The sequence below is a fragment of the Triturus cristatus genome, chromosome 2_1 (genome assembly GCF_964204655.1).
Source record: "Triturus cristatus chromosome 2_1, aTriCri1.1, whole genome shotgun sequence".
In the NCBI taxonomy this organism is placed as follows: Eukaryota; Metazoa; Chordata; class Amphibia; order Caudata; family Salamandridae; genus Triturus; species Triturus cristatus.
Window position 1 is genome coordinate 29,397,917 of NC_140581.1, and position 19,746 is coordinate 29,417,662.

Below are 19,746 nucleotides of genomic sequence, written 5' to 3' on the forward strand. Positions count from 1 at the left end.
TCTGATCCCAGCTGTCATCTCTACTCTGATCACAGCTGTCATCCCTAATCTGATCCTAGCTGTCCCCACTACTCTGATCCCAGCTGTCATCACTTCTCTGATCCCAGCTGTCATCAGTACTCTGATCCCAGCTGTCATCAGTACTCTGATCCCAGCTACCATCAATAATCTGATACCAGCTGTCCGCACTACTCTGATCCTAGCTGTCATCGCTACTCTGATCCCAGCTGTCATCCCTAATCTGATCCTAGCTGTCCCCACTACTCTGATCCCAGCTGTCATCACTTCTCTGATCCCAGCTGTCATCGGTACTCTGATCCCAGCTGTCATCAGCACTCTGATCCCAGCTACCATCTATATTCTGATACCAGCTGTCCCCACTACTCTGATCCCAGCTGTCATCTCTACTCTGATCCCAACTGTCATCTATAATCTGATACCAGCTGTCCCCACTACTCTGATCCCAGCTGTCATCCCTGCTCTGGTCCTAGTTGTCATCTCTACTCTGATCCCAGCTGTCATCACTACTCTGATCCCAGCTGTCATCTCTAATCTGATCCCAGCTGTCATCTCTACTCTGACCCCAGCTGTCACTTCTACTCTAATCCCAGCTACCATCGCTACTCTGGCCCCAGCTGCCATCTCTACTCTGATCACAGCTGTCACCTCTATTCTCATCCCAGCTGGCATCTCTACTATAATTGTGTAAAATGAGAGAGAGGGGCTCTATTCCACAAAAAGGGGTAGAGCGCCAAGAGACAAAAGTCCGAAGAAGTATTCCCCTTTTTGGCACTTATGCACATAATCATACAAACTCATACAGATATTACACTCAATCGATCACCAGAACAAGACACCAAAGTTTGAACCCTAGTCACAAGGTATTATAAAACTTTTTTCATTTTATTAAAAAATGTTAGATACAGAACATTGTTAAGTAAATACAATATTAAAAATAGTCAGACAGTTACAAAACAGTACACATAACTAATGACATTGTGCCTGTTGTGCAGTAAAAAAGAATCACAAAATACAAATTAAAAAAGATCACAAAATAAAAAACAGTTCAAAGCATGGGGAGAGCATCAGAAAGAAAAAGTGCTTTCTAATCCATAATGTATGATTATTTGCATAAGTGCCAAAAAGGGGAATACTTCTTCGGACTTTTATCTCTACTCTAATCCCAACAGTCATCTCCAGTTTGATCCCAGCTGCCATCTCTACTCTGATCCCAGCTGTCATATCTACGCTGATCCCAGCTGTCACTTCTACTCTGATCCCAGCTGCCATCTCCACTCTGATCCCAGCTGTCACATCTACTCTGATCCCAGCTTTGATCTCTTCTCTGATCCCAGCTTTCACCTCTACTTTGATCCCAGCTGTCATCTCTACTCTGACCCCAGCTGCCACTTCTACTCTGATCCAGCTGTCATCTCTACTCTGATCTCAGCTGTCATCTCTACACTAATCCCAGCTGTCACTTCTACTCTGATCCCAGTTTTGATCTTTGGTCTGATCCCAGCTTTGATCTCTACTCTGATCCCAGCTGTCATCTCTACTCTTATCTCAGCTGTCATGTCTACTCTGATCCCAGCTGTTACCACTACTCTTATCCTAGCTGTCACCTCTACTCTGAACCCAGCTGTCCCCACTACTCTGATCCTAGCTGTCATCTAGACTCTGATCCCAGCTGTCATCTCTACTCTGATCCCAGCTGTCATCTCTACTCTGATCCCAACTGTCATCTATAATCTGATACCAGCTGTCCCCACTACTCTGATCCCAGCTGTCATCCCTGCTCTGGTCCTAGTTGTCATCTCTACTCTGATCCCAGCTGTCATCACTACTCTGATCCCAGCTGTCATCTCTACTCTGATCCCAGCTGTCATCTCTAATCTGATCCCAGCTGTCATCTCTACTCTGACCCCAGCTGTCACTTCTACTCTAATCCCAGCTACCATCGCTACTCTGGCCCCAGCTGCCATCTCTACTCTGATCACAGCTGTCACCTCTATTCTCATCCCAGCTGGCATCTCTACTATAATTGTGTAAAATGAGAGAGAGGGGCTCTATTCCACAAAAAGGGGTAGAGTGCCAAGAGACAAAAGTCCGAAGAAGTATTCCCCTTTTTGGCACTTATGCACATAATCATACAAACTCATACAGATATTACACTCAATCGATCACCAGAACAAGACACCAAAGTTTGAACCCTAGTCACAAGGTATTATAAAACTTTTTTCATTTTATTAAAAAATGTTAGATACAGAACATTGTTAAGTAAATACAATATTAAAAATAGTCAGACAGTTACAAAACAGTACACATAACTAATGACATTGTGCCTGTTGTGCAGTAAAAAAGAATCACAAAATACAAATTAAAAAAGATCACAAAATAAAAAACAGTTCAAAGCATGGGGAGAGCATCAGAAAGAAAAAGTGCTTTCTAATCCATAATGTATGATTATTTGCATAAGTGCCAAAAAGGGAAATACTTCTTCGGACTTTTATCTCTACTCTAATCCCAACAGTCATCTCCAGTTTGATCCCAGCTGCCATCTCTACTCTGATCCCAGCTGTCATATCTACGCTGATCCCAGCTGTCACTTCTACTCTGATCCCAGCTGCCATCTCCACTCTGATCCCAGCTGTCACATCTACTCTGATCCCAGCTTTGATCTCTTCTCTGATCCCAGCTTTCACCTCTACTTTGATCCCAGCTGTCATCTCTACTCTGACCCCAGCTGCCACTTCTACTCTGATCCAGCTGTCATCTCTACTCTGATCTCAGCTGTCATCTCTACACTAATCCCAGCTGTCACTTCTACTCTGATCCCAGTTTTGATCTTTGGTCTGATCCCAGCTTTGATCTCTACTCTTATCTCAGCTGTCATGTCTACTCTGATCCCAGCTGTTACCACTACTCTTATCCTAGCTGTCACCTCTACTCTGATCCCAGCTGTCATCTCTACTCTTATCTCAGCTGTCATGTCTACTCTGATCCCAGCTGTTACCACTACTCTTATCCTAGCTGTCACCTCTACTCTGAACCCAGCTGTCCCCACTACTCTGATCCTAGCTGTCATCTAGACTCTGATCCCAGCTGTCATCTCTACTCTGATCCCAGCTGTCATCTCTACTCTGATCCCAACTGTCATCTATAATCTGATACCAGCTGTCCCCACTACTCTGATCCCAGCTGTCATCCCTGCTCTGGTCCTAGTTGTCATCTCTACTCTGATCCCAGCTGTCATCACTACTCTGATCCCAGCTGTCATCTCTACTCTGATCACAGCTGTCACTTCTACTCTAATCCCAGCTACCATCGCTACTCTGGCCCCAGCTGCCATCTCTACTCTGATCACAGCTGTCACCTCTATTCTCATCCCAGCTGGCATCTCTACTCTAATCCCAACAGTCATCTCTAGTTTGATCCCAGCTGCCATCTCTACTCTGATCCCAGCTGTCATCTCTACGCTGATCCCAGCTGTCACTTCTACTCTGATCCCAGCTGCCATCTCTACTCTGATCCCAGCTGTCACGTCTACTCTGATCCCAGCTTTGATCTCTTCTCTGATCCCAGCTTTGATCTCTACTCTGATCCCAGCTGTCACTTCTACTCTGATCCCAGCTTTCACCTCTACTTTGATCCCAGCTGTCATCTCTACTCTGACCCCAGCTGCCACTTCTACTCTGATCCAGCTGTCATCTCTACTCTGATCTCAGCTGTCATCTCTACACTAATCCCAGCTGTCACTTCTACTCTGATCCCAGCTGCCATCTCTACTCTGATCCCAGCTGTCACTTCTACTCTGATCCCAGTTTTGATCTTTTCTCTGATCCCAGCTTTGATCTCTACTCTGATCCCAGCTGTCATCTCTACTCTGATCTCAGCTGTCATGTCTACTCTGATCCCAGCTGTTACCACTACTCTTAACCTAGCTGTCATCTCTACTCTGAACCCAGCTGTCCCCACTACTCTGATCCTAGCTGTCATCTAGACTCTGATCCCAGCTGTCATCTCTACTCTGATCCCAGCTGCCATCTCTACTTTGATCCCAGCTGTCATCACCACTCTGATTCCAGCTGTCATCTCAACTCTGATTCCAGCTGTCATCTCAACTCTGATCCCAGCTGCCATCTCTAATCTGACCCCAGCTGCCATCTCTAATCTGAACCCAGCTGTCCCGGCTACTCTGATCCCAACTGTACTCACTACTCTGATCCTAGCTGTCATCTCTACTGTGATCCCACCTATCATCTCTACTCTGACCCCAGCTGTCATCTCTACTCTGATCCTAGCTGTCATCTCTACTCTGATCCCAGCTGTTACCACTACTCTGATCCCAGCTGCCATCTCTACTCTGACCCCAGCTGTCATCTCTACTCTGATCCCAGCTGCCATCTCTACTCTGACCCCAGCTGTCAACTCTACTCTGATCCCAGCTGTCTTCACTACTCTGATCCCAGCTGTCATCACTACTCTGATTACAGCTGTCATCTCTACTCTGATCCCAGCTGCCATCTCTAATCTGTCCCCAGCTGCCATCTCTAATCTGATTCCAGCTGTCCCCTCTACTCTGATCCCAGCTGCACACACTACTCTGATCCTAGCTGTCACCTCTACTCTGATCCCAGCTGTCATCTCTACTCTGATCACAGCTGTCATCTATACTCTGATCCCAGCTTTTACCACTACTCTGACCCCACCTGTTATCTGTACTCTGATCCCAGCTGTCACTTCTACTCTGATCCTGGCTGTCCCCACTACTCTCATCCCAGCTGTCATCTCTTCTCTGATCCCAGCTGTCATCTCTACTCTGTGCCCAGCTATCATCTCTTCACTGATCCCAACTTCACCCTAATGTGATCCCAGCTGACACTTCTACTCTGATCCCAGCTGTCATCTCTACTCTGACCCCAGCTGTCATCTCTACTCTGATCCCAGCTGTCATCACTACTCTGATCCCAGCTGTCATCACTACTCTGATCCCAGCTGTCATCACTACTCTGATCCCAGCTCTCATCACTACTCTGATTCCAGCTGCCATCTCTACTCTGATCCCAGCCTCCATCTCTAATCTGTCCCCAACTGCCATCTCTAATCTGATTCCAGCTGTCCCCTCTACTCTGATCCTAGCCGTCATCTCTACTCTGATCCCAACTGTCTTCTCTACTCTGATCACAGCTGTCATCTATACTCTGATCCCAGCTTTTACCTCTACCCTGACCCCACCTGTCATCTCTACTCTGATCCCAGCTGTCACTTCTACTCTGATTCTGGCTGTCCCCACTACTCTCATCCCAGCTGTCATCTCCTCTCTGATCCCAGCTTTCATCTCTACTCTGAGCCCAGCTGTCATCTCTTCACTGATCCCAACTTCACTCTAATGTGATCCCAGCTGTCACTTCTACTCTGATCCCAGGTGTCACTTCTACTCTGAGCCCAGCTGTCATCTCTACTCCGAGCCCAACTGTCATCTCTAATCTGATCCGAGCTGTCACTTCTACTCTGATCCCAGATGTCACTACTACTTTTATCCCAGTTGTCATGTCTTCTCTTAGCCCAGCTGCCATCTATACTCTGAACCCAGCTGTCATGTCTAATCTGATCCCAGCTGTCACTTCTACTCTGATCCCAGCTTTCACCATTACTCTGACCCCAGCTGTCCCCACTACTCTGATCCTAGCTGTCATCTATACTTTGATCCCAGCTGTCATCTCTACTCTGACCCCAGCTGCCATATCTAATCTGATCCCAGCTGTCACTTCTACTCTGATCCCAGCTTTCACCATTGCTCTGACCCCAGCTGTCACCACTACTCTGATCCCAGCTGTCATCTCTAATCTGAGCCCAGCTGTCATCTCTACTCTGATCCCAGCTTTCACCACTACTCTGACCCTCGCTGTCACCACTACGCTGACCCCAGCTGTCTCCACTACTCTGATCCTAGCTGTCATCTATACTTTGATCCCAGCTGTCATCTCTACTCTGACCACAGCTGCCATATCTAATCTGATCCCAGCTGTCCCCACTACTCTGATCCCAGCTGTCCCCACTACTCTGATCCTAGCTGTCATCTATACTTTGATCCCAGCTGTCATCTCTACTCTGACCCCAGCTGCCATATCTAATCTGATCCCAGCTGTCCCCACTACTCTGATCCCAGCTGTCCCCACTACTCTGATCCTAGCTGTCATCTCGACTCTGATCCCAGCTGTCATCTCTACTTTGAACACACCTGTCATCTCTACTCTGATCCCAGCTGTCACCACTACTCTTATCGCAGCTGTCATCTCTTCTCTGATCCCAGCTGTCATCCCTTCTCTGATCCCAGCTGTCACCACTACTCTTATCGCAGCTATTATCTCGTCTCTGATCCTAGCTGTCATCTCTACTCTGATCCCAGCTGTCATCCCTATTCTGATCACAGCTGTCATCTCTACTGTGATCACAGCCGTTACACCTCTACTCTGAACCCAGCTGTCATCACTACTCTGATCTCAGCTGTCATCACTACCTTGAGCCCAGCTGTCATCTCTACTCTGATTCTAGTTGGCATCACTACTCTGATCCCAGCTGTCATCACTACTCTGATCCCCGCTGTCATCACTACTCTGATCCCAGCTGTCATCTCTAATCTGACTCCAGCAGCCATCTCTAATCTGATCCCAGCTGTCCCCACTACTCTGATCCCGGCTGTACCCACTACTCTGATCCTAGCCATCATCTCTACTCTGATTCCAGCTGTCATCTCTACTCTGATCCCAGCTGTCACCGCTACTCTGAACCCAGCTGCCATCCCTACTCTGACCCCAGCTGTCATCTCTACTCTGATCCCAGCTGCCATCTCTACTCTGATTCCAGCTGTCATCACTACTCTGATCCCAGCTGGCATCTCTACTCAGATCCCAGCTGCCTCTCTAATCTATCCCCAGCTGCCATCTCTAATCTGATCCCAGCTGTTCCCACTACTCTGATCCCAGCTGTCCCCACTACTCTGATCCTAGCTGTCATCTAGACTCTGATCCCAGCTTTCATCTCTACTCTGACCCCAGCTGTCATCTCTACTCTGATCCCACCTGTCATTACTACTCTGAATCCAGCTCCCATCTCTACTCTGACCCCAGCTGTCATATCTACTCTGATCCCAGCTGTCATCACTACTCTGATCCCAGCTGTCATCTCTACTCTGATCCCAGCTGCCTCTCTAATCTAACCCCAGGTGCCATCTCTAATCTGATCCCAGCTGTCCCCACTATTCTGATCCCTGTTGTACCCACTAATCTGATCCTACCTGTCATCTCTACTCTGATCCCAGCTTTCACCACTACTCTGACCCCCGCTGTCACCACTACGCTGACCCCAGCTGTCCCCACTACTCTGATCCTAGCTGTCATCTATACTTTGATCCCAGCTGTCATCTCTACTCTGACCCCAGCTGCCATATCTAATCTGATCCCAGCTGTCCCCACTACTTTGATCCCAGCTGTCCCCACTACTCTGATCCTAGCTGTCATCTATACTTTGATCCCAGCTGTCATCTCTACTCTGACCCCAGTGGCCATATCTAATCTGATCCCAGCTGTCCCCCCTACTCTGATCCCAGCTGTCCCCACTACTCTGATCCTAGCTGTCATCTCGACTCTGATCCCAGCTGTCATCTCTACTTTGAACACACCTGTCATCTCTACTCTGATCCCAGCTGTCACCACTACTCTTATCGCAGCTGTCATCTCTTCTCTGATCCCAGCTGTCATCCCTTCTCTGATCCCAGCTGTCACCACTACTCTTATCGCAGCTATTATCTCTTCTCTGATCCCAGCTGTCATCCCTATTCTGATCACAGCTGTCATCTCTACTGTGATCACAGCCGTTACACCTCTACTCTGAACCCAGCTGTCATCACTACTCTGATCTCAGCTGTCATCACTACCATGAGCCCAGCTGTCATCTCTACTCTGATTCTAGTTGGCATCACTACTCTGATCCCAGCTGTCATCACTACTCTGATCCCCGCTGTCATCACTACTCTGATCCCAGCTGTCATCTCTAATCTGACTCCAGCAGCCATCTCTAATCTGATCCCAGCTGTCCCCACTACTCTGATCCCGGCTGTACCCACTACTCTGATCCTAGCCATCATCTCTACTCTGATTCCAGCTGTCATCTCTACTCTGATCCCAGCTGTCACCGCTACTCTGAACACAGCTGCCATACCTACTCTGACCCCAGCTGTCATCTCTACTCTGATCCCAGCTGCCATCTCTACTCTGATTCCAGCTGTCATCACTACTCTGATCCCAGCTGGCATCTCTACTCAGATCCCAGCTGCCTCTCTAATCTATCCCCAGCTGCCATCTCTAATCTGATCCCAGCTGTCCCCACTACTCTGATCCCAGCTGTCCCCACTACTCTGATCCTAGCTGTCATCTAGACTCTGATCCCAGCTGTCATCTCTACTCTGACCCCAGCTGTCATCTCTACTCTGATCCCACCTGTCATCACTACTCTGAATCCAGCTCCCATCTCTACTCTGACCCCAGCTGTCATATCTACTCTGATCCCAGCTGTAATCACTACTCTGATCCCAGCTGTCATCTCTACTCTGATCCCAGCTGCCTCTCTAATCTAACCCCAGCTGCCATCTCTAATCTGATCCCAGCTGTCCCCACTACTCTGATCCCAGCTGTCCCCACTAATCTGATCCTACCTGTCATCTCTACTCTGATCCCAGCTGTCATCTCTATTCTGATCACAGCTGTCATCTATACTCTGATCCCAGCTGTCACCACTACTCTGAACCCAGCTGCCATCTCTACTCTGACCCCAGCGGTCATCTCTACTCTGATCCCATCTGCCATCTCTACTCTGATCCCAGAAGTCATCACTACTCAGATCCCAGCTGCCTCTCTAATTTATCCCCAGCTGCCATCTCTACTCTGATCCCAGATGTCCCCACTACTCTGATCCTAGCTGTCATCTAGACTCTGATCCCAGCTGTCATCTCTACTCTGATCCCAGCTGCCATCTCTACTTTGATCCCAGCTGTCATCACTACGGTTATCCCACCTGTCATCTCTACTCTGATCACAGCTGTGATCACTACTCTGATCCCAGCTGTCATCACCACTCTGATCCCAGCTGTCATCTCTACTCTGATTCCAGCTGTCATCTCTACTCTGATCCCAGCTGCCATCTCTAATCTGACCCCAGCTGCCATCTCTAATCTGAACCCAGCTGTCCCCGCTACTCTGATCCCAACTGTACTCACTACTCTGATCCTAGCTGTCATCTCTACTCTGATCCCACCTATCATCTCTACTCTGACCCCAGCTGTCATCTCTACTCTGATCCTAGCTGTCATCTCTACTCTGATCCCAGCTGTTACCACTACTCTGATCCCAGCTGCCATCTCTACTCTGACCCCAGCTGTCATCTCTACTCTGATCCCAGCTGCCATCTCTACTCTAACCCCAGCTGTCAACTCTACTCTGATCCCAGCTGTCTTCACTACTCTGATCCCAGCTGTCATCACTACTCTGATTACAGCTGTCATCTCTACTCTGATCCCAGCTGCCATCTCTAATCTGTCCCCAGCTGCCATCTCTAATCTGATTCCAGCTGTCCCCTCTACTCTGATCCCAGCTGCACACACTACTCTGATCCTAGCTGTCACCTCTACTCTGATCCCAGCTGTCATCTCTACTCTGATTACAGCTGTCATCTATACTCTGATCCCAGCTTTTACCACTACTCTGACCCCACCTGTTATCTGTACTCTGATCCCAGCTGTCACTTCTACTCTGATCCTGGCTGTCCCCACTACTCTCATCCCAGCTGTCATCTCGTCTCTGATCCCAGCTGTCATCTCTACTCTGTGCCCAGCTATCATCTCTTCACTGATCCCAACTTCACCCTAATGTGATCCCAGCTGACACTTCTACTCTGATCCCAGCTGTCATCTCTACTCTGACCCCAGCTGTCATCACTACTCTGATCCCAGCTGTCATCACTACTCTGATCCCAGCTGTCATCACTACTCTGATTCCAGCTGCCATCTCTACTCTGATCCCAGCTGCCATCTCTAATCTGTCCCCAGCTGCCATCTCTAATCTGATTCCAGCTGTCCCCTCTACTCTGATCCCAGCTGCACACACTACTCTGATCCTAGCCGTCATCTCTACTCTGATCCCAACTGTCATCTCTACTCTGATCACAGCTGTCATCTATACTCTGATCACAGCTTTTACCTCTACCCTGACCCCACCTGTCATCTCTACTCTGATCCCAGCTGTCACTTCTACTCTGATTCTGGCTGTCCCCACTACTCTCATCCCAGCTGTCATCTCCTCTCTGATCCCAGCTTTCATCTCTACTCTGAGCCCAGCTGTCATCTCTTCACTGATCCCAACTTCACTCTAATGTGATCCCAGCTGTCACTTCTACTCTGATCCCAGGTGTCACTTCTACTCTGAGCCCAGCTGTCATCTCTACTCCGAGCCCAACTGTCATCTCTAATCTGATCCCAGCTGTCACTGCTACTCTGATCCCAGATGTCACTACTACTTTTATCCCAGTTGTCATGTCTTCTCTTAGCCCAGCTGCCATCTATACTCTGAACCCAGCTGTCATGTCTAATCTGATCCCAGCTGTCACTTCTACTCTGATCCCAGCTTTCACCATTACTCTGACCCCAGCTGTCCCCACTACTCTGATCCTAGCTGTCATCTATACTTTGATCCCAGCTGTCATCTCTACTCTGACCCCAGCTGCCATATCTAATCTGATCCCAGCTGTCCCCACTACTCTGATCCCAGCTGTCCCCACTACTCTGATCCTAGCTGTCATCTCGACTCTGATCCCAGCTGTCATCTCTACTTTGAACACACCTGTCATCTCTACTCTTATCCCAGCTGTCACCACTACTCTTATCGCAGCTGTCATCTCTTCTCTGATCCCAGCTGTCATCCCTTCTCTTATCCCAGCTGTCATCCCTACTCTGAACCCAGCTGTCATCACTACTCTGATCTCAGCTGTCATCACTACCATGAGCCCAGCTGTCATCACCACTCTGATTCTGCCATCACTACTCTGTGTCCTACTGTTTTTACTAATCCAACCCAACTCCAAGCCATCTAACCCCAACTGCATCTGTCTATCCAGCGGTGATTGCATTCCACTCCGAGGTTTCCTGTTCACTCTAATCCCAGCTGTGCTTACCAGTCTGACTGCACCTGCAGTTGTGACCCACACTGTAGCCTGTGCTGTTCTATGTGTATACCTATAGAAATACATTAGGATGTGAAACGCAACATGATATTGTAAAGTTAGTACCACTAGAGTTGTAAAATAAAAACGCTTCTGCATTGCCAAAAAAGGCTAATACTGTAAGAGGTCTTTACCTAATTCTTGAACTTTTTTATGTATTGTATTGCATTGCAATTGCATTTATATAGCACTTACTACCCTGTCAGAGGCGTCGAAGCACTTTTTTCAGCGCGTATCACGCTACTCCGGAACCCAAGAAGGATTAATGTTGAATTAGTATAGTGAAATGTGACAGTAGTTTGAGTGGTGGATAGGTTAGTCAGTTATTTGGATTCAGATGGATAGCAGAGGGATAGAATAGGGGAAAAGGTTTGACTTTATATAGCGCTTGTTACCCCTGATGGGGTGTTGGAGCGCTTTTTTTGGTGAGTAGAACGCTACTCCGGAACCCATAATGGATTAGTGGTGAATTAGTATAGTGCAATATGAAAGTAATTTGAGTGGTGGATATTAGTCAGTTATTTGGATTGAGAAGGATAGCGGAGGGATAGAAGAGGAAAAAAGGTTGAATTTATATAGTGCTTGCTACCCCTAATGAGGTGTTGAAGCGATTTTTTTCGATGAGTGTCACGCTACTCGGAACCCATACAGGATTAGTGGTGAATTAGTAGTGACATATGACATTTGATAAGTGGACATGTTAGTGTGGTATGTATTGTGATTGAAAAGGATAGTGGAGGAATAGAAGGATGAAGGCTTTAGATTTTTTTTTGGGGACGTCATAGCAGTAGTGGGAGACTTGGGATGAGTAAACAGGGATGTGGAGGGAAAGAGTCAGAGGGAAGAGTTTAGAAAGGCTTGTTTTGGGGATCAGTATAGTAAAAAGAGGTGTCAGATGGTGCAAGGAGGGGTAGAGTACGGGAAAGTCTACACAGGGCTATTTTGTGGGTCATAGTAGTGGTATGCGGTCTGAGATGAATGAGAGAGTGGATGTAGAGGGTATATTGATAGTGGTATAAGGTGAGGAATAGGGTAGTGCATTGGAAAGAGTAGTAGTAAGAGGTTTGACATGAGTCAGAGAGTTGAGATTGAAGATATATTGAGAGAGGTATAGGGTGAGAAATAGGGTGGTGCATTCGGATATGCTGAATTAGAAGAAAGTCATAAATATATAGATCCATAAGTACATGGAAAGTTTATAGATGCATAAAGGAAGGAAGTAGATGTAGATTAAATATATTGATAGAGGTATAGGGTGAGAAATAGGGTAGTGCATTGAATATGCTTTTTTGGGGGGAGGAAAATAAGTACATAGAAGGTATATAGATGCATAAAAGGAGTAAGTTTAAGTAGATTAAAGATGCATTCGATAAACTCTGGTTTTCAAGTGTTGTACTTAAAAAATGTAAGAAATTAAATTAGATTACAAGATCACAACAGGTGGATATAACACAATATGCATTATTTGATGAATGTGTGTCAGAGGATAAAAGAAACATGCTGTCTTTTAAGTCATGCCTTTCAAAGAGAGCCACCTGTCGGCTGTAGTGTCCTTCATAGATTGACCATCATGATTCCTACAATTGCTGACCTCATCAGCCACAATATGATGGAGCTCTGAACAGTCCCAGCTGCATTACATTTTTCGTAGCTATTGCTAGAACACTGCAGCCATTTCTTTGCCAACCTTCAGGGACTGGCTTTACTGTACATTGGTATAATGGAGACCTCAACGCCTGGTGCAGCTCAGGTGTGGAGGTCAGAACTCTAGCTCCATCAAACCCAAGAACTTTGGGGCTGAGACACATGTCGCACTGGTGATTGGAGAGTGACGTCATGGCTTGCCGGGATCTGAGGACCTGATTGAGATCTCGGTGGATGGGTTACTCCTTTACAAAGGTGATAGTTGTCCCGCCCGCCGAAATATAAATCGCCTGGGTTATAATGGGATTTTAATTTCGGCAAACGGGATATCTGTCACCGTTGTGGCGTAGCGGGTCAGGCTCTAGTTTCTATAGCCGTATCTTGCAGGGAGGCCCACATGTGTTACTACTCACCACTGACGGTAGAGTGATCCCTGCTTTATACTCATGACTACTCGATCACCCTTGTCTTCCTGCCTTGCTCACTTGTGTGTTACTTTGCACATAATATATTTTTTTCCCCATCATATTGTCTTGTCTTTCCCATCTTCTGTAGCAGTGTCACAGTGTAGTTGTGGGAGAGTAGGAGATGTTGTGTGCCACAGTCTAGTTGTTGGGTAGTAGAACTTGTTGTTGTGCCACAGTGTTGTTGTTGAGGAGTGGGAGGTGTTGTTGTGCCACAGTCTAGTTGTTGGGGAGTGGGAGATGTTGTTGTGCCACAGTGTAGTTGTTGAGGATTGGGAGGTGTTCTTGTTCCACATTGTAGTTGTTGGGGAGTAGGAGATGTTGTAGTGCCACAGTGTAGTTGTTGGGTAGTAGAACTTGTTGTTGTGCGACAGTGTAGTTGTTGAGGAGTGGGAGGTGTTGTTGTGCCACAGTCTAGTTGTTGGGGAGTAGGAGATGTTGTTGTGCCACAGTGTAGTTGTTGAGGATTGGGAGGTGTTCTTGATCCACATTGTAGTTGTTGGGCAGTAGGAGATGTTGTAGTGCCACAGTGTAGTTGTAGGGGAGTAGAACGTGTTGTTTTGCCACAGTGTAGTTGTTGGGGAGTGGAAGATGTTGTTGTGCTACAGTGTAGATGGTTAGGAGTAGGAGATGTGTGCCACAGTGAATTTGTTGGGTAGTAGAACTTGTTGTTGTGCCACAGTGTAGTTGTTGACGAGTGGGAGATGTAGTTGTGCCACAGTGTAATTGTTGAGTAGTGGGAGGTGTTGTTGTGCCACAGTGTACTTTTTGAGGAGTGGGAGATGTTGTGCCACAGTGTAGTTGTTATGGATTGGGAGGTGTTGTTGTGCCTCAGTGTCGTTTTTGAGGAGTGGGAGATGTTGTTGTGCCACAGTGTAGTTGTTGAGGAGTGGGAGGTGCTGTTGTGCCACAGTGTAGTTTTTGAAGAGTGGGAGGGGTTGTTGTGCAACAGTGTAGTTGGTGGGGAGTAGGAGATGTTGTTATGCCACAGTCTGTTTCTTGGGGAGAAGGAGACATTGTTGTGCCACAGTGTAGTTGTTGGGGAGTGGGAGATGTTGTTTTAAGGCAGTAATGAGAAAGAGGCAAGGACAAGTCATCTCCAGTTTACCCTGTTCCAATATGTATCTTTAGAGACAGGAAGATATATCCAATCTATATTGAATCCCCCCTCCTGGGAGAGGGACATGGAAGGAGAGTAGATTTTAGAGGGAAACTAATGATGGAAACAAGGACTTACTGAAGTGGGGTAGACCCCCACTTTACAGGTTTCTACCCACCAGGTGAATCATGAAGACAATATTCTCTGAAATACGGATATTCTTACAACTCTCTGTCATAAATGATGGAAACAAAAGCGCAACGTTGTGTGTGAGGGATTTCTGTAACTCTCCCTCAAAGACTGAAATACTGATGTACTGACTAGTTCAATCATTCTATTTTGGAGTTTCTTCTGGACCCAACAGGTCTTGTCCTCTTTGCCATAAACTCTATAGCTAATGCCAGTAAAGGTTTGATGCATTTGGTTGATTACTTGCTAAGCCAGAGTGCTGCCTTTATGTCATGATAGATATGTCATTGAATAGACTAGATCTTGTGTTTTAAATAGGTCTGATGTGCAGGTCATCTGTTGCAGGTGTTTCTAGTTCCAACAACTTCCCATACCCCCCTCTACACCATGTCTTGCAGCCCTCTGTGCTGCACCTCACATCTCCTTGTACAACTGGTCGCTTGGCGTTTGAGTGTAAAAATGTCTCCCACAATCCAGTCCCAGTGCTGCCTCCCGTCTTATAGGTGTCATACACCATGGGCCAAAGTGCAGTTTCTTGTATCCTATTCTCTTCAGAGTCTCTCCTGTTTGCAGTGTTTCTCTCTCTATTCTTTACAATATACCTCTCTGCTGTGCTCCCTCCAGTTTGCTGTGTATCCCCTCTGTGCATCCAGTCATAGTGCTTTCTGACTTGCTCTGTGTCTATCTCTCTGCATCAGTGGTTCTTTAATGATTGTCTAATCTGTTCTAGAGAGGCTCAAGCTATGGCTCCTTGATGACAGCCCATGGGAAGTACCAGATCTTTGCCAACACCGGCCACTTCAAGGTGTGTTATCAGACCTCGCTCGCTAGCCTCTGCTATCCATGTCTCCCTGCCGTGTCCCATGCTGTCCTTTCATCTTCTGGTGTCTTCTTTTGGTCCATAGTACATCAGTCCTGCAGTTATCCAGCTGTTCCTTCTCTTCCACAGGGGAACGTGGTGGCCATTAAGCACGTCAACAAGAAGAGGATCGAGCTGACAAGGCAGGTGCTCTTCGAGCTGAAGCACGTAGGTATCTGGACCTGTTGTTCTCATGCTTGTAGCGCTGTCCACCTGGCGGGGAGGGTGGTTAGGGCTGGTGTCCCTGTATTTCTGCTGTGATTGCTGCACTCAGTTATAGCGATTGCATTTTGGTCCAGCTCCACAGGTCTTTCCACAGTGCATTTTCTTCCTTGGAGTTGTTCCTGCAGCTCTAATAACAGTGCAGTCAATGAGGTTAGAGCCCCATGTTGTCTTTCATGTCCATGTCCCTGGTTCATTAAGTCATGCATTTGCAGTGCCATTTTGTATTACTGTCGGTGTTACTGTGGTTGATCCCATGCCTACTGGTAGTAATGAAGACCATTGGTGGCTTTCATTACCAAGCCTTTCACCATGGGTGGTCTCCTGGGTGAGGGGTGTTGTTCAGTACCATGGAATGTACTATGAAGGGATTCAGTAACCTAAGATGAGAGTGTTGATTGTCAATGGTTTTGCACGATGATAGCTGATTCCAATATTAAGGATGTGGCTGTGATGGACGACTTCAGTGACAATTGTTGTGACTGTAGATGTTTTCTATGGGCTTGCGCCTGACCAGGAATTGTTTCCGTTAATAGAGGTGTGACTACTAAGTGTCTCCTTGACTATGAATGTGCAGCTGAGAGCATCAATTGCCCATAGATAGTCCAAATCTCCTGAATTTGAGAATCAGCGGACCATGCATAGCCTTGTTGACCATGAATGTATCAAGGGACCATGGGTGGTGCTCATGACTAGGAATGAGAGCATCAGTGAACCATCAGCGGTCACTTTGGCCATGAACCAGAATATCATGGAACCAAGGATGGTATTCGTTAGTAGGGAAGAGAGAATCAGTGAACCATCAGTGGTCTCTTTGGCCATGAAAGTGAATATCGTGGGACCATCAGTGTTGTCCATGACCAGGAACGAGAGCGTCAATCATTCCACAACCATGGAAATGACTTTGAATGGTCATCATGACTGTGGAACCGAAGGCCCGAGTATCAAGGACCCATGGGTGGTGTCCATGAACAGGAATGAAGGCATCAATGGACAAATAGTGAGATCCATGCCCAGCGATGAGAGCATCAGCACTTTCCATGACAATGGAGATCCCTATGAATGGTCACCATGACCATGAGTGTTTCCCTGGATGAAGAGTGGTTTACTTGACTATGGATATGACTATAGGCAGGTTCTGGCCTTGGGTGATTTTGTGGCTATAGGCTTCATTGGCCTTTATGGCCTAGAATGATTTCCATAGACACAGACGTGAGCTTGGAGGGTTCCAGGGCCGTGGATATAGCCATGGGTGGTTTCATCGCCTCACGTGGTTTCATGATGGGTAGAGCGGCCACGGTGGTCACCATAAATAATTTCCGGATCTTAAGTGATTCATGCCCATGCACACCTGCATTAATATCCATAAGTAGACATGCTTTTGACATCTCTGGATCTCGTTGCCATAGATTATTTAAATGATTATATGTGTGGCTCTGTGTTTATCGCATCACTATTGATGGTTCAATTATCATGGGTGTGACTGGTTTTATCTCATTACCATGGATTGTTCAATGATTATATGTGTGGCTCAGTGTTTATTTCTTTAAGACTGGCGGTTCAATGATTCTGGGTGTGACGGGGAGTGACTGTGGTTTTATCTCATTGCCATAGATTGTTCAATGATTATATGATTGGCTCTGTGTTTATCTCATTATGACTGACGATTCAATGATAATGAGTGTGACTCTGTATTCATCTCATTGCTGTAGATTGTTCAATGATTATATGTGTGGCTCTGTGTTTATCTCATCATGACTGACGATTCAATGATGATGGATGTGACTCTGTATTCATCTCATTGCCATAGAATAATTAAATGATTATTTGTGTGGCTCTGTGTTTATCACATTACTATTGACGTTTCAATTTTCATTGGTGTGACTCTGGTTTTATCTCATTACCATGAATGGTTCAATGATCATGGATGTGAATCTGGAGTCATCTCATTACCATGGATTGTTCAATGATTATATGTGTGGCTCTGAGCTTATCTCATTATGACTGACAGTTCAGTGGTCATGGGTGTGACTCTGGATTCATCTCATTACTATAGATTGTTCAATGATTATATGTGTAGCTCCTTGTTTATCTCATTGCGGCTGATGGTTCAATGATCATGGGTGTGACTGGATTCATCTCATTACCATAGATTGTTCAATGATTATATGTGTGTCTCTGTGTTTATCTCATTTTGACTGACGGTTCAATGATCACAAGTGTGACTCTTGTTTTATCTCATTAACATTTATTGTTCAATGATTATATGTGTGGCTCTGTATTTATCTCATTATAACTGATCGTTCAATGATCATGGGTGACTCCGGTTTTATGTAATTACCATAGATTGTGAAATGATTATATGTGTAGCTCTTTGTTTATCTCATTATGAAAGACAGTTCAATGATCATGGGTGTGATTCCAGTTTTATCTCATTACCATAGATTGTTCAATGATTACATGTGTGTCTCTATGTTTATCTCATTAAGACTGATGGTTCAATGATCATGGGTGTGACTCTGGTTTTATCTCAATGCCACAGATTGTTCAGTAATAACATGTGTGTTTCTGTGTTTCTCTCATTATGACCGACGGTTCAATGATCATTGATGTGACTCTGGTTTTATCTCATTAGCATTTATTGTTCAATGATTATATGTGTGGATCTATATTTATCTCATTATGACTGATCGTTCAATGATCATGGGTGTGACTCCGGATTTATCTCATTACCTTAGATTATTCAACTATTATATGTGTGTCTCTGTGTTTCTCTCATTACGACCAACGGTTCAATAATCCTGGGTGTGACTCCGGTTTTATCTCATTACCATAGATTGTTAAATGATTATATGTGTGTCTCTGTGTTTCTCTCATTACGACCGACGGTTCAAAGATCATGGGTGTGACTCCGGTTTTATCTCATTACCATAGATTGTTGAATGATTATATGTGTGTCTCTGTGTTTCTCTCATTACGACAGACGGTTAAATGATCCTGGGTGTGACGGGGTGTGTCTCCAGTTTTATCTCATTGCCATAGATTGGTCACTTAATATATGTATGGCTCAGAGTTTATCTCATTATGACTGACGATTCAATGATGAGCGTGACTCTGTATTCATCTCATTGTCATAGATTGTTCAATGATTATGCGTGTGGCTCTGTGTTTATCTCATTACAAATGATGGTTCAATGATCATGGGTGTGACTCTGGATTCATCTCATTACCATAGATTGTTCCATGATTATATGTGTGGCTCTGTGTTTATTTCATTAAGGCTGACGGTTCAATGATCCTGGGTGTGACTCTGGTTTTATCTCATTGCCATAGATTGTTCAATGAGTATATGTGTGGCTGTGTGTTTGTCTCATTACAAATGATGGTTCAATGATCATGGGTGTGACTCTGGTTCTATCTCAATGCCATAGATTGTTCAGTGATAACATGTGTGTTTTTGTGTTTCTCTCATTATGACCGACGGTTCAATGATCATTGATGTGACTCTGGTTTTATCTCATTAGCATTTATTGTTCAATGATCATATGTGTGGCTCTATATTTATCTCATTATGACTGATCGTTCAATGATCATGGGTGTGATTCCGGATTTATCTCATTACCTTAGATTATTCAACTATTATATGTGTGTCTCTGTGTTTCTCTCATTACGACCAACGGTTCAATAATCCTGGGTGTGACTCTGGTTTTCTCTCATTACCATAGATTGTTAAATGATTATATGTGTGTCTCTGTGTTTCTCTCATTCCGACAGACAGTTAAATGATCCTGGGTGAGACGGGGTGTGTCTCCAGTTTTATCTCATTGCCATTGATTGCTCACTTAATATATGTATGGCTCAGAGTTTATCTCATTATGACTGACGATTCAATGATGAGCGTGACTCTGTATTCATCTAATTGTCATAGATTGTTCAATGATTATGTGTGTGGCTCTGTGTTTATCTCATTACAAATGATGGTTCAATGATCATGG

At 45.7% G+C, this 19,746-nt stretch overlaps 1 protein-coding gene across 1 annotated transcript in view; it reads left to right on the plus strand.

The window, feature by feature from the left end:
• NPR2 (natriuretic peptide receptor 2) overlaps positions 1-19,746 on the plus strand; it is a 571,736-nt gene that overhangs the window by 387,776 nt on the left and 164,214 nt on the right. The window contains exons 9-10 of the mRNA XM_085627733.1: positions 15,401-15,475; positions 15,620-15,697. Of these exons, the coding sequence (XP_085483859.1) occupies positions 15,401-15,475; positions 15,620-15,697 (153 nt within the window). The remainder of the gene's footprint in view (positions 1-15,400; positions 15,476-15,619; positions 15,698-19,746) is intronic.